Source organism: Salmo trutta, chromosome 20, assembly GCF_901001165.1.
Source record: "Salmo trutta chromosome 20, fSalTru1.1, whole genome shotgun sequence".
NCBI lineage: Eukaryota > Metazoa > Chordata > Actinopteri > Salmoniformes > Salmonidae > Salmo > Salmo trutta.
The window spans coordinates 14,849,950-14,864,379 of NC_042976.1; the positions used below are offsets into that span (position 1 = coordinate 14,849,950).

General features: G+C 44.1%; 1 protein-coding gene across 1 annotated transcript in view; it reads left to right on the forward strand.

Annotated features, from left to right (window-relative positions):
- The window catches only part of adcy5 (adenylate cyclase 5), a 156,590-nt gene that overhangs the window by 125,910 nt on the left and 16,250 nt on the right, over window positions 1–14,430 (forward strand). The window contains exons 6-11 of the mRNA XM_029702381.1: window positions 2,994–3,152; window positions 3,558–3,699; window positions 5,278–5,415; window positions 9,758–9,780; window positions 10,703–10,847; window positions 11,807–11,904. Coding sequence (XP_029558241.1) covers window positions 2,994–3,152; window positions 3,558–3,699; window positions 5,278–5,415; window positions 9,758–9,780; window positions 10,703–10,847; window positions 11,807–11,904 — 705 coding nt within the window. The remainder of the gene's footprint in view (window positions 1–2,993; window positions 3,153–3,557; window positions 3,700–5,277; window positions 5,416–9,757; window positions 9,781–10,702; window positions 10,848–11,806; window positions 11,905–14,430) is intronic.

Sequence of the window (14,430 nt, forward strand, 5' to 3'; positions counted from 1 at the left end):
ACAAACAATACCCCATAATGACAAAATGAAAACATTTACATAAGTATCCAATTGTCCTGCTGAAAGGTCAGTTTGTCTCCCAGTGTCTGTTGGAAAGCAGACCGAACCAGGTTTTCCTCTAGGATTTTGCCTGTGCTTAGCTCTATTCCATTTCTTTTTATCCTAAAAAAACTCCCTAGTCCTTGCTGATGACAAGCATACTCATAACATGATGCAGCCACCACCATGCTTGAAAAAATGTAAAGTGGTACTCAGTGATCTATTGTGTTGGATTTCAAATCAAATCAAATCAAATGTTATTTCTCACATGAGCCGAGTACAACAGGTGTAGACCTTACCATGAAATGCTTACTAACAAGCCCTTAACCAACAATGCAGTTCAAGAAATGGAGTTAAGAAAATATTTACTAAATTGACTAAAGTAAAAAAAATATATATTTATTAATAATAATAACAATAATGAGTCTATAGACAGGGGTACTAGTACCGAGTCAATGTGCGGGGGTACAGGTTAGATGAGGTAATTTGTACATATAGGTAGGGGTAAAGTGACTATGCATAGATAATAAACAGCGAGAAGCAGCAGTGTAAAAACAAAAGGGGAGTGTTTCAATGTAAATAGTTTTGGTGGCTATTTGATTCATTGTTCAGCAGTCTTATGGCTTCGGAGTAGAAGCTGTTAAGAAAACTTTTGGTATCGCTTTCCCCGGTACCGCTTGCTGTGCGGTAGCAGAAAGAACAGTCTTTGTCTTGGGTGACTAGTCTTTGACTGTAAGGCACTACAGAGGGTAGTGCATACGGCCCAGTACATCACTGGGGCCAAGCTTCCTGCCATCCAGGACCTATATACACCACTTTATGGCTACCAACGTGAGTGCTACGGGGCGGTAGTCATTTGGCAGGTTACCTTCACTTTCTTGGGAACAGGTGTTATGTAGGTATTACAGACTCAGTCAAGGAGAGGTTGAAAATGACAGTGAAGACACTTGCCAGTTGATACACGCATGGTCTGAGTACACTTCCTGGTAATCCGTCTGGACCCGTGGCCTTGTGAATGTTGACTTGTTTAAAGGTCTTGCTCACATCGGCTACGGAGAGCATGATCACACAGTCGTCTGGAACAGCTGGTGCTCTCATGTATGCTTCAGTGTTGCTTGCCTTGAAGCGAGCATAAAGGTATTTAGCTCGTCTGGTAGGCTCGCGTCACTAGGCAGCTCACGGCTGGTCTTCCCTTTGTAGTCCGTAATAATTTGCAAGCCCTGCCACATCCGACGATGTAGTAGGATTCAATCTTAGTCCTCTATTGATGCTTTGCCTGTTTGATGGTTCTTCTTTTCACTTTGTCATTAGGTTAGTATTGTGGAGTAACTACAATGTTGTTGATCCATCCTCAGTTTTGTCCTATTACAGCCATTAAAATCTGTAACTGTTTAAAGTCATCATTGGCCTCATGGTGAAATCTGAGCGTTTTTCTTCCTCTCTGGCAACTGAGTTAGGAAGGACGCCTGTATCTTTGTAGTGACACCATCCAAAATGTAATTAATAACTTCACCATGCTCAAAGGGATATTACATTTCAGCTTTTTTTTTTACCCATCTACCAATAGGTGCCTTTCTTTGCAAGGCATTGCAAACCTCCCTGGTCTTTGTGACTGAAGGATCTTACAGATAATTGTATGTATGGGGTACAGAGATGAGGTATTCATAAAAAAAATCTGTTAGACAATATTATTGCACACAGAATGAGTCCATGCAACTTATTGTTTAAGCAAATATTTACTCCTGCACTTATTTAGGCTTTCCATAACAAAAGGATTGAATACTAATACTTATTGACTTTTCAGCTTTGAATTTTTTATTAACATTTGTTGAAAAAAAAAATCTAAACACAATTTCAGGCCAATGACACAAAATCTCAATTTAATCCATTTTAAATTCAGACTGTAACACAACAAAATGTGGAAAAAGTCAATGGGTGTGAATATTTTCTGAGAGCACTGTAAACTGTCTATATTATATAAAAGTATATGTCAAGGAAAACAACAGACCTTGTCTGGTCTGGCTCTGTCCAGCACAGCTCACGGTAAAACACGCTTGTCTAGAGAGGATTAGTTCCATTGTACTCTACTTTACTCCCAGTACTGAGAAGCCAAACAGTTGGCAAGATCAAATCAAGTTTATTCTATCCCCGTGAAGAGGCACTTAGCCTAATTTGTGTCTGCAGAGGTTGAGTCAACGACTGCTCTGAGGTGGCCCTGCCTTAGAACATTAGTTCTGACGTCATGAGGTTTGGATGATTACAGTATGCCACCGGCCATATCTAATAAAGAAAGACCACACAAATGCATTGCCCTACTCTCTCTCTCTCTCTCTCTCTCTCTCTGACTCCTGTAAGAGGATGTGAGTCATTATAAAGGATGGGCGGGGCCAGACAGACACTGTGTTCCTGTCCTCTGTCTGCTCTGCCCTGTGGTCAGTCGGTCGGTCGGTCAATCAGTTGGTCGGTCAGTCAGTTGGTCAGTCAGTCGGTCAGTCAAGTGGTCGGTCAGTCAGTCAGTGAGTCGGTCGGTCAGTCAGTCAGTTGGTCAGTCAGTCGGTCAGTCAAGTGGTCGGTCGGTCAGTCAGTCGGCCGGTCACTTGACTGACCGTCTGACCGACCACTTGACTCACCGACCACTTGACTGATCAGAAGGTCGGTCGGTCAGTTGGTCAGTCAAGTGGTCAGTCAGTTAGTCGGTCAGTCAAGTGATCAGTCAGTCAGTCAGTCAGTCAGGTATTAGCCAGAGATAGGTCACACATACTGGAGCCTCACTGCAAGGAAGGAGAACTTCCTGTGGATTCAGTTTGCTATAGTTGTGGAAGCATTACTGTTACTCATGCGTGTCTAATTTGTCTCTCATCTTACTCCCTATTTCCTCTTACTCCCTTCTATTGCTTGATGATGTGGTCAATCTGTCAATCAGTTGTTTCTGACTGTTTCTGTCTGTGTTCCAGGCTGGTGAGAGAGGTGACGGGGGTCAACGTGAACATGCGTGTGGGAATCCATAGCGGCAGGGTCCACTGTGGGGTGCTGGGACTCAGGAAGTGGCAGTTTGATGTGTGGTCCAACGATGTCACATTAGCCAATCACATGGAGGCCGGGGGTGCGGCAGGGTACGTCCAGCCAATAACATCAAACCAGTACACAGTCACTCACCCAATGACAGTACTAGGCTGTGTTCCATTATACATTAGCATACTACTTAGAGTACCACATAGAATGAAGCTATGTATTGAGCATTCGTTCTTATTTTGGAACTTAACCCTAGTCTCAGTGAATACACAGTTCACAGTGCAACATACTATACTGTACCCATTAATTCATCTGACTTCACATTGTCTTGCTGTATTTGACAGAAGAACAACTTGTAAAAGTCAAATGGGGAACAAAGATTTACACTACATTATGAATATGACAATATTACATCATAATTTGTTATGGTATAAACATGAAATAAATGAATACTGTCAATCCCTGTCCATTGTGCCCAGTAAGTCATTGGTGTGTTACTGTGCCAGGCGGATCCACATCACCAAGGCCACTCTGAACTACCTGAGTGGAGACTATGAGGTAGAGCCAGGATCAGGAGGAGCGAGGAACGTCTATCTGAAGAAACACAACATAGAAACTTACCTCATCGTGGGCTGCAGCCAGAAAAGGGTGTGTGTGTGTGTGTGTGGGTGTGTGTAGAAAAGGATAAGAGAGTAAGATAAGAGAGTAACAGTAGCATAGAGTAACAGAGTAAAATTGAGTAACAGAGTAAGATAAAGTAACATGAGCATAGATTAACAGAGTAACAGAGTAACCCGGAGTAACAGAGTAACACAGAGTAACACAGAGCAATGCATAGTAACATAGAGTAATGCATAGTAGCACAGAGTAGCACAGAGTAGCACAGAGTAGCACAGAGTAGCACAGAGTAAAACAGAGTGAAAGAGTAACTCAGAGAAACAGAATAGCACAGAGTAACACAGAGCAACACAGAGCAACACAGAATAACACAGTAACTCAGAGTAACAGAGTAACACAGAGTAACAGAGTAACACAGTAACACAGAGTAGCAGAGTAACAGAGTAGCACAGAGTAACACAGAATAACACAGAGTAACATAGTAAGATATAGTAACACAGAGTAACATAGTAAGATATAGTAACAGAGTAACTCAGAGCAACAGAATAACACAGAGTAACAGAGTACCACAGAATACCACAGAGTAACATATAGTACCGCAGAATAACACATAGTAACACAGAGTAACACACAGTAAAACAGAGTAACATAGAGTAACACAAATTAACATAGAGTAACATAGTCACATAGACTCTAACATAAATAAAGCTGTGTGTGTGTGTCATATCAGTCCTGTGGCGATATCACAAGTTTTGACTCCAGCTAACATATCATGTGTGTTTTCACATGATGTATCATATTGCTATATACTCCATTCTAACCTATCAATGAACTGGGAATGGGTTGTTTCTCAAGATCGCTGTTACATTAGTGATACATTTCAGTGTGCGTCCCAAATGAGACCCTATTCCCTATAGAGTGCAATACAGTTGACCAGAGACCTAGTGCACTATAGGGAATAGGGTGCCATTAAAGACGCAGGCTTTAGTTCTCTACCTTTCCCATTCTGGTTGAATCACTACACTCATCCCAGACCTTTAACCATATTTAATTGTAGAAGAAACGTTGAAAAACATGGAATTGATTTACAGTAGATTTAGTGATTGTGAGCATGCATGTAATTCAACTTCTAGAAATACAATATACTGTATCTGTCAGTCTGTGTCATGGGTAGAAACGTCAGTCTGTGTCATGGGTAGAAACGTCAGTCTGTGTCATGGGTAGAAACGTCAGTCTGTGTCATGGGTAGAAACGTCAGTCTGTGTCATGGGTAGAAACGTCAGTCTGTGTCATGGGTAGAAACGTCAGTCTGTGTCATGGGTAGAAACGTCAGTCTGTGTCATGGGTAGAAACGTCAGTCTGTGTCATGGGTAGAAACGTCAGTCTGTGTCATGGGTAGAAACGTCAGTCTGTGTCATGGGTAGAAAAGGTGGACACACTGGGGGAGCTGGGTACCAGTAGTCAGTAAAACCATTTTAACATTTAAACATGCGCCTTTCATGGTTAATTAATAAAGGATTTTATATTGGTAGCTTCCTTCCTACTTCCCAGAGTGACCTTTTCCATTACCATCCCTAAGTATATTAGTCTGTCTCCCTTGCCTTGCAGAAAGACGAGAAGGCGATGATAGCCAAGATGAACCGTCAGCGCGCCAACTCTGTCACCCACAACATGGGCCCCTGGACCGACCGGCCCTTCTACAACCACATGGGAGGAAACCAGATCTCTAAGGAGATGAAGAGGATGGTGAGATAACATGCTGCCCTCACCCCAATTCAGGAATACTCTATATTTACTCTTCTCCGCTCTGTCCTTCACAGCAGGGCCAGGTTGTTGTTGTTGTGTGTTTGTGTGTGTTAACCAGGGACTATAGAAAGCCAAGGATGTGTGACGGTCATGTTATCGCGTGTGTCGCGGGACGATTTTTCCATGAGTGGATAGTCAGGGGCCAGAAGATAGTTATAAATAATTTGCACACTGCAAATTGACCGCAAGAATCACAAATAGATAATAATAATAATTTGGAGGGTGCTTATATTTCCTGTTACACACTTTAATGCAAATGTGTTTTTGCATATCACAAATCCCCCTGAGACAACCGCAGGGAGTGGGATCACGGCTAGGGTCACCATTGTCCAGCACCCCTGGAGCAATTTGGGTTAAGTGCCTTGCTCGAGGGCACAGCGACAGGTTTTCACCTTTCGGTTAATGGCCCAACGCTCTAACCTCGATGCTATACCTGTTGCCCCAGATATAGTATTTGACTAAGAAAGTATAATTTCTGACATTGATTACAATGGGATACGATCACATTATTTATACATTGGAATACTTGGGGACAGATTCCCCTTCCCCCCCCCCCCTTAGAACAGCCTCAATTTGTTGGGGCATGTGTAGCGTGGTTCGTTCTGCGTTGTGTACTTTTAATCAGGACACTGCCACAACTGGAATTATGATGGTTGAATCATGTTTATTGGTCCTGCACACGAAGAGACAACACACAATAGGTTAGCCCTCGGTGCAGTCACAGCTCTCGGGCACCTGCGTGACCACATAGCAACTCACTCAAACACGGTCCCAAATACTCCCGAGTTACAATAGGTACCCTAATTAGCGAGCTTGGTGAAAGTTAACATAAATCTTTATAATTGTTCACATTGTAACAAAACATATAATTGCGTAACAGCACTTTATGTAACTTTACCACAGTTTTATATTGCCAAATTACGGCGCCAAGGACAACATACCTTGCTAGCTGAAGGTCCGGCAAAAGAGAACGATAAAAGGGTCCATAAGTACGGATAACCCGCGATGGACCAAACCAAAATATACAAACTTTTACAATTAGGTGTATTTACAATATAGATATCAAAAAAAATTTGTACACCGAAAAATAACATTAACTATGCTGCTGTAATTAAATAAAGAAAACACATTGAATTATTATTATTGTTATTAACTTATTAACATCCCCTCCTGCCCTGGCCTACTTGAACTGTCCTTGCGTGCAACTTGGTGCATAATCTAGGGGAACAACATCACTCTATTACACATGGACTCTACAAAGTGTCGAAGGCGTTCCACAGGAATGCTGGCCCATGTTGACTACAATTCTTCCCACAGTTGTGTCAAGTTGACTGGATGTCGTTTGGTGGTGGACCATTCTTGATACACATGGGAAATGTTGCAGTTCTTGACACAAAGCACTGCGCCTGCGCCTACTACCATACCCTGTTCAAAGGCACTTGAGTATTTTGTCTTGCCCATTCACCCTCCGAATGGCATATATACACAATCCATGTCTCAATTGTCTCAAAACTTTAAAATCCTTCTTTAACCTGTCTCCTCCCCTTCATCTATACTGATTGAAGTGGATTGAACTGGTGACATCAATAAGGGATCATAGCTTTCACCTGGATTCACCTGGTCAGTCTGTCATGGAAAGGGCAGGTGTTCTTAATGTTTTGTACACTCAGTGTATGTCCCTGCCCCGGTGGCTGAGAGAGAGAGAGAGAGTGCTTCCTGTCTGTGTAGACATCAGTGGGATGAAGTCTGATATAAAACAGAATGGTGAAATACCCTCTGACCTCAGAGCAAAACTACCACAGGGGCATATAATAATATAATAATAAATAGTCATTTAACAGATTCTTTGACCCCCCCCACAAAAAAATCTAGAACTATCAACATTGACAGTAACACATTTATTCCTTATATCCACGTTTCTCTTCAATCTTCTGAGACAACGATGGAAATAATTAGCATTTTGTAGTGCAGACATTCCCAAACCCAGTCCTGGCACTACACAACTGATTCAAATAATACGTTTGATGATGAGTTGGTTATTTCAATGAGCTGTGTAGCTCTAGGACAAAAACAGGCAGGACTGAGTTTGGGAAACCCTGCAAGTTTAATGAATGCCCGGAAAGCTGTATAGTTTCAAGGGTAGAGGGGGTGGCAGGCGGGCAGCAAGCAGTGGCCCTCCACACCATGGTTTACCTCTTCAGCCAGTCTCTCGAGGACCACTCACTCTGTCACAATACGTGGGCAACAGGGATGAACAAATGCCCAAACATTCAGTCAGTAAGGTCCCATCTGTAGCAGAATATCACTCAGAATTCCAAAGAGAATCTCTTTTACACAAAAAAGACCCACACACACACACACACACACACACACACACACACACACACACACAGAGAAAATAAACAATAGAATGACAGCATATCGTTGACAGAATAGTGTGACCATATTGAGTTTCCTCTTTCTGTTCCCCCAGGCCTCCCACTGAGCTAAATCAATGCTGCTATGGTAACTCACTACCACACCACTCTGTTGTTGTTTACCTTTCCTCTCCTCCCCTCTCACCTGCTGTCCTCCCCTCTCCCCTGCTCTTCTCTCATTTCCTCTCCTCCCCTCCCTCCTCCTATCCTCTCCTCTCCTAATATTAACTCAACGACTCTATGTCAATACGATAATGAGCTGAATCTGCTTCCAATCATAGCACCTACATACTTTTGTCTACACCCCAAAGTTTTTGGTGTGCAGATTTGTGTCCGATAATTATTTATGTCAATTATTTTCCAGCTGCAACAATTTTTTCGTTGTAAACTTTGATCCTTGGGCAAGAAAGGTAGTAACAAGGGAATGGATGAGGCAATAGTTTACAGATATAAAACAAAAAAATGTTGCCATAGTTCATAGTCAGACAGCTGTGACAGTCTCTCTGACAGATTTATACACTACGTCGTTGGATGTACAGTGCCTTCGGGAAAGTATTCAGACCCCTTGACTTTTTTCCACATTTTGTTACATTACAACCTTATTCTAAAATTGATGAAAAAACAAACAATTTAATCCATCCACACATAATATCCCATAACGACCTCTGTCTCTCTCTGTCTCTCTCTCTCTCTCTCTCTGTCTCTCTGTTTCTGTCTCTGTTTGTCTGTCTCTCCCTCTCTGTATGTCTCTATTGCTCTGTTTTGGTATCTCTCTCTCTGCTCCTCTCTCTCTCTCTGCTCCTAAATCACACAGCAGCAGAGGTAGAGAAAGAGCGGAGATAGAGGGAGCGAGGGAGCGAGACAGAGGGCATGAGGTAAAGAGAATGGGTCTGTGTGAGGGGAAAGGGAGTCACAGTGATAGTAGTTCCCACACTAGCCCCTGTCCTCCAACCTCCCAGCACTGCAGGGCAGGCAGCAGAGTGGAGATGACTTATGACTTGCTGTCCACTGTGTTTCTGTCGTACATTCCTACTATGTCATTAATCCCTGTTCTCCTATTCCATATAAAAGAAAGAATGCTGGTATTTGGGGATGTTCCACCTCTCTGTTTGTAGAGGGCAGTGGAATTGCTTGTTATTATAAGTTATTCAGAAATTCTGTTGGAAAGCCATGTCCAAAATAATAAGGGTCCCAGGGTATTTTCAGCTTTGTTCACAATTAGGAAAATGTAGGAGTATACCTAGATTTGAAAAAAGGACGACTATATACTGGAGACGTGTTATTGTTTCTTGGACCTGTACAGCACATTTTATCTCCTGCTGTTGTTGCTATCTTCATCCAGTAGAGGTCCCTGCAGGTCCGTGATACAGTAGATGTCGAAACTCTTCAGAAACTCTTCAGTTGTTAAGACAGTCTTCTCTAAAACCACTATTGACTCATCTTCCTAGGAAGATGCCTGCCTGGCTAGCTGTTGTTCTCAACTTTGTGTGCATCCCAAATGGCACCCTATTCCCTATATAATGCACCACTTTTGACTAGAGCTTTATGGGTCCTGGTCAAAAGTAATACACTATGTAGGAAGGGAATAGGGTGTAATTTGGGACACAATCCTTTGTTGTTGTTTTTCAGCATCTTGTACTGGGAGTTTGGACAGAGAGGATGCTGAAAGAGGTGTCCGTCTCTTGCTGGTTGAAGCAACTTCCATTTTCAGCCAACACCTGGCTGTGTGAATGGATTCTACCTCTTTCTCTTTGAAAAAACTCTAGCCCCACTTACGTTTCTCCGTTTGTAGCTGTTCCTGAAATTCAGTCATTTTCCAGTCAGATAACAGTGCCTCTATTCTGCTCTTTTCTTCTGTCTTCCAGGGATTTGAAGACCCCAAGGACAAGTGAGTAGAGACCCCCATCTCCCCTCCTGTCAGTCAAGGTGTTGGGCAACCTTCTGCTGCAGGTCATGTTTTCAGGCTTTCTAAAGACGAAATAGCAGTGTCACAGCCATAGATATTTTGGCTTATCTGTATAGGTATGTGGTAGTCAGAAAAATAAACTACTGTTGCTATAATACACAGAATAACCATCAAAAACACAACCAGCACATCCAACTCGACAAATTGTCATTTTTCACCGGGTGAGGAGGGCATCCTGGAGATGTGATTGGCTGATCCAGTTGTCACTCAAGGGGATGGCCCATTTGCCCTTGTGCATATCCATGCATATGTCACAAACGCAGTTTGTATTCTCACCCTGAATATATCTCAATTTCAAGCTCCTTTATGTGATTCTATGTGCTTCTGTTGTTTACAAAGCATGTAACAAATAAGATTTGATTTGATTGTCCCCATGCGTTGCCCTACGTGCTACAGACAGATCAATGTTCTTCAATGGGATTTGTTTCATCGTGACAGTCACTTTAGGACATCCATACCCATGAGTGTCAGTGACTTCAGTGTCTTCCATACTCACTGTAACTTATGCTGTCTGTGATTCATAAAACATTTGAATCACCCGGTTTGATCTTGTCCACTGATCCACTGACAATAGGCCAGATTGCCTCTAATCAATGCATTCAAACAATGCAGTGCTGATTCAACGACCGATTATTCCAATCAAACAAACATAATGACAGTGGTTTGATGATCTCAATCACTTTGTTTTTTACGGTGATGCAGTTCTGTGGTGCGGTGGTGAGTTAGGGGCTTGTGGTGGGCTAGTCCGTAGAGACGTAGAGCTGAAGGACCTCTTGTGACGGCCTGAAACGGAAAACAAAAAAGTGTCTCCTCGTCTTGTGTTATCTAGACATTTCATTTTCAGAAACACGCAGGAAAACCTGAACCCAGAGGACGAGGTGGACGAGTTCCTAGGGAGAGCCATCGACGCCAGGAGTATCGACCGGCTACGCTCCGAGCACGTCAAGAAGTTCCTGCTGACCTTCAGAGAACCAGACCTGGAGAAGAAGGTAGTGACGTCCTCCTCCAGGGAAATGAATCCACATAATCGGACTAAGGCCCTGTGTGAATCTTCTGGATAGATCTTTAGCAGTGGAAATGTCAAACGAGTGAGCACTGTATTCATTTGTGTCAGGATTGATTGTCAAACTCAGGAGGGCCATGAGTTTTCCCTAACGACATGGTCTGACCAGAAAAATGTTTTAGTGTTAGTCTATTACTAAGGGATTTTTCCCTGTCAGGTGTCATGGTGAGTACAAAAAAATCAGGGAGAGAGAGAGAGGAGAGAGAGAGAGGAGAGAGAGAGAGGTAAAAGGTGTGAGAGCAGAGAGAGAAAGGAGAGGCAGGGAGGGAGTGGGTGAAAGACAGAGCGATCAAAACGACGCAGATATAAAAGGAAAGGGAAGGAAGAGGTGAGAGGGAAGGAGAGAGAGGGTGAAAGCAGAGAGAGAGAAAGAGAAGGTGCAGAGAGGCCCCATTTACAACCTGCTCTCTTTCCCCTCTCCCTGTCAGTCTCTCTAGTCTGGGTAAATGGGCTGTATAGTGGCTACATAGAACAGATCCAAAGCCCGCTCTCAGTGTGTCAGCCCCCAGCACGGTCTTCTGTGGGAGAGATAATCACTGACATGGGTTTCCTCTATTACCTGTCATCCGAAAGATCTCGTAATTCACCTCCTGAGCACCTATGCCAGATGCACACACGCACACACGCACACACACATTATTAATCTCCTGAGCACATCCTTTAGGCCCAGCAAGAGACACGGCTGCTTGTGGGTGGATGGATGGATAGATGGATGGAAGGCAGTTCAGCTGTGTAACCAGTAACATGCTGTTCTCACAGTGTGAGGCTGTTGTGTCCTCACATCAGTAGACTGCACTAAAGGGTTTCAAGTGAGATGTGAAGCAGTCAGCCAGCCTCTGGTTACCTTACTGCTCTTATTTTTTTCCATTTCTATTTGTCCCTCAGTACTCCAAACAAGTGGACTCCAGATTTGGAGCGTACGTGGCCTGCGCCTCTCTCGTCTTCCTCTTCATCTGTTTCATCCAGATTGTCATTGTACCACAGTAAGTACTGAATCTCTCCAAGTTGATTCATACAGTATAGTACCATAGGGCTGAATAATTTATTTACTAGTAAATCACAATGAATGTTTCCCATATCTTTTTATTAGAATTCACAGCTCATTCACGCTACTCATTCCGCGGGTAATGCTCCTGCTACCTGTCTCTCCCTAACTTCTTTGACCTGTGTTTTGGCTTACTGCTCTGCATATTGCTTGTATCCACAGCACTAGCTTGCGAGTCATCTCCCGCTCCTACAGTCTATGTGCAGCCAGGATCCATATGTCCTCTGCTTTCTCTCTGTTTATCGTACTGCTGTGTGATTTAGGTGTGTGATTTAGGTGTGTGATTTAGGTGTGTGATTCAGGTGTGTGATTCAGGTGTGTGTTGCTTGTGTGTGATTGCCAATTCACTGGCTGAGCTTGTTTTAGGGAGGCGGGGTGTGGTTTGTATTCGCAAACTCACTATAGTTCACAGCAAATGTTTATCATGTTCACTGGAGGCAAAAACACCTCAAAGCTCAATGTGGAAGACGAGTATGTATCACTGCAGTCCATGATCTATTCAATCAACATAAGAGTTCTATAAAGATCTAATAGATCTGCAAGAAAATTACTTTAAATCCTTCCTGCAACTCTTAATGGATTCTAGCAACAATAACTTTAAATCCTTCCTGCAACTCTTAATAGATTCTAGCAACAATAACTTTAAATCCTTCCTGCAACTCTTAATGGATTCTAGCATCAATAACTTTAAATCCTTCCTGCAACTCTTAATGGATTCTAGCATCAATAACTTTAAATCCTTCCTGCAACTCTTAATGGATTCTAGCAACAATAACTTTAAATCCTTCCTACAACTCTTAATGGATTCGACCAAACAAAAGGGTTTATGATCTCGTTAGGGATGTTATTTCAGGGCCTCCCGAGTAGCACGGTGGTCTAAGGCACTGCATCACAGTGCTAGCTGTGCCTCTAGAGATCCTGGTTCGAGTCCAGGCTCTGTCGCTGTCAGCCGCGACCGGGAGACCCATGGGGCGGCGAACAATTGGCCCAGCGTCGTCTGGGTTAAGGGAGGGTTTGGCCGGCAGGGATGTCCTTGTCCCATCGTGCTCTAGCGACTACGGTGGCGGACCGGGTGCAATGCACGCTGACACGGTCGCCAGATTTACGGTGTTTCCTTCGACACATTGGTGCGGCTGGCTTCCGGGTTAAGCAGGCATTGTTTCAATAAGCAGTGCGGCTTTGCTTGGCTTGGTTGGGTTGTGTTTCAGAGGACGCACGGCTCTTGACCTTCACCTCTCCTGAGTCCTGCAACGGGAGTTGCAGTAACTACCAATTGGATACCACAAAATTGGGGAGAAAAAGGGATGCTATGAACTTCCAACACAGTATGGATTTAACGCAGTCCGAGGTGGATTAGCTGAAGGGTGCGAATATCCCCAGCCAGGCCGCAAAACCCGTCTCAGAAGATTTCGCTAAATTCCTGTAATGCGTCTGTGTGTAGCTGGTGTAGAAGAGTCAGGCGCAGGACAGCAGATATGAGTAACGTATGAAATTTTACTCAAATATTATAACAATACATGTCAATAAATCCAAGCCCACAAAATACGGACCGCAATACAATAAACAATCACTCACAAACAAACATGGGGGAACAGAAGGTTAAATAATGAACAAGTAATTGGGGAATTGAAACCAGGTGTGTAAGACAAAGACAAAACAAATGGAAAATGAAAAGTGGATCGGCGATGGCTAGAAGGCCGGTGACATCGACCGCCGAACGAACAAGGAGAGTGACCGACTTCAGCGGAAGCCGTGACAGTACCCGCCCCTTGACGCGCGGCTCCAGCAGCGTGCCGACACAGACCTTGGGGATGACCCAGAGGACAAGGCGCAGGGCGATCCGGATGGAGACGGTGGAACTCCCACAGCAACGAAGGGTCCAAGACGTCCTCCACTGGCACCCAGCATCTCTCCTCCGGACCGTACCCCTCCCACTCCACGAGGTACTGAAGGCCCCTCGCCAGATGCCTCGAGTCCAGGATAGCTTGAACAGCATACACCGAGGCCCCCTCGATGTCCAGAGGGGGCGGAGGAACCTCCCGCACCTCAGACTCCTGGAGTGGACCAGCCACCACCGGTCTGAGGAGAGACATATGGAACGAAGGAATAATACGGTAATCTGGGGGAAGCTGTAACCTGTAGCGTACCTCGTTCAGTCTCCTCAGGACTTTGAATGGCCCCACAAACCGCGGACCCAGCTTCCGGCAGGGCAGGCGGAGGGGCAGGTTTCGGGTCGAGGGCAGGCGGAGGGGCAGGACTACCTAGGAGTCACGTGTATCCTCTGTCACAGGAGGAGACGGCGACTATGGAAACATATATCTCTCCGAATCCCTGGGGCAGGGATACATTCGGTCCTCCACGTCACCTGCCTCCTCGAGTTTCTTTTTTGTGAAGAAGAAGGATTGGGGTCTGCGCCCGTGTATTGACTATCGAGGTATCAATCAGATCACTGTGAGGTACAGCT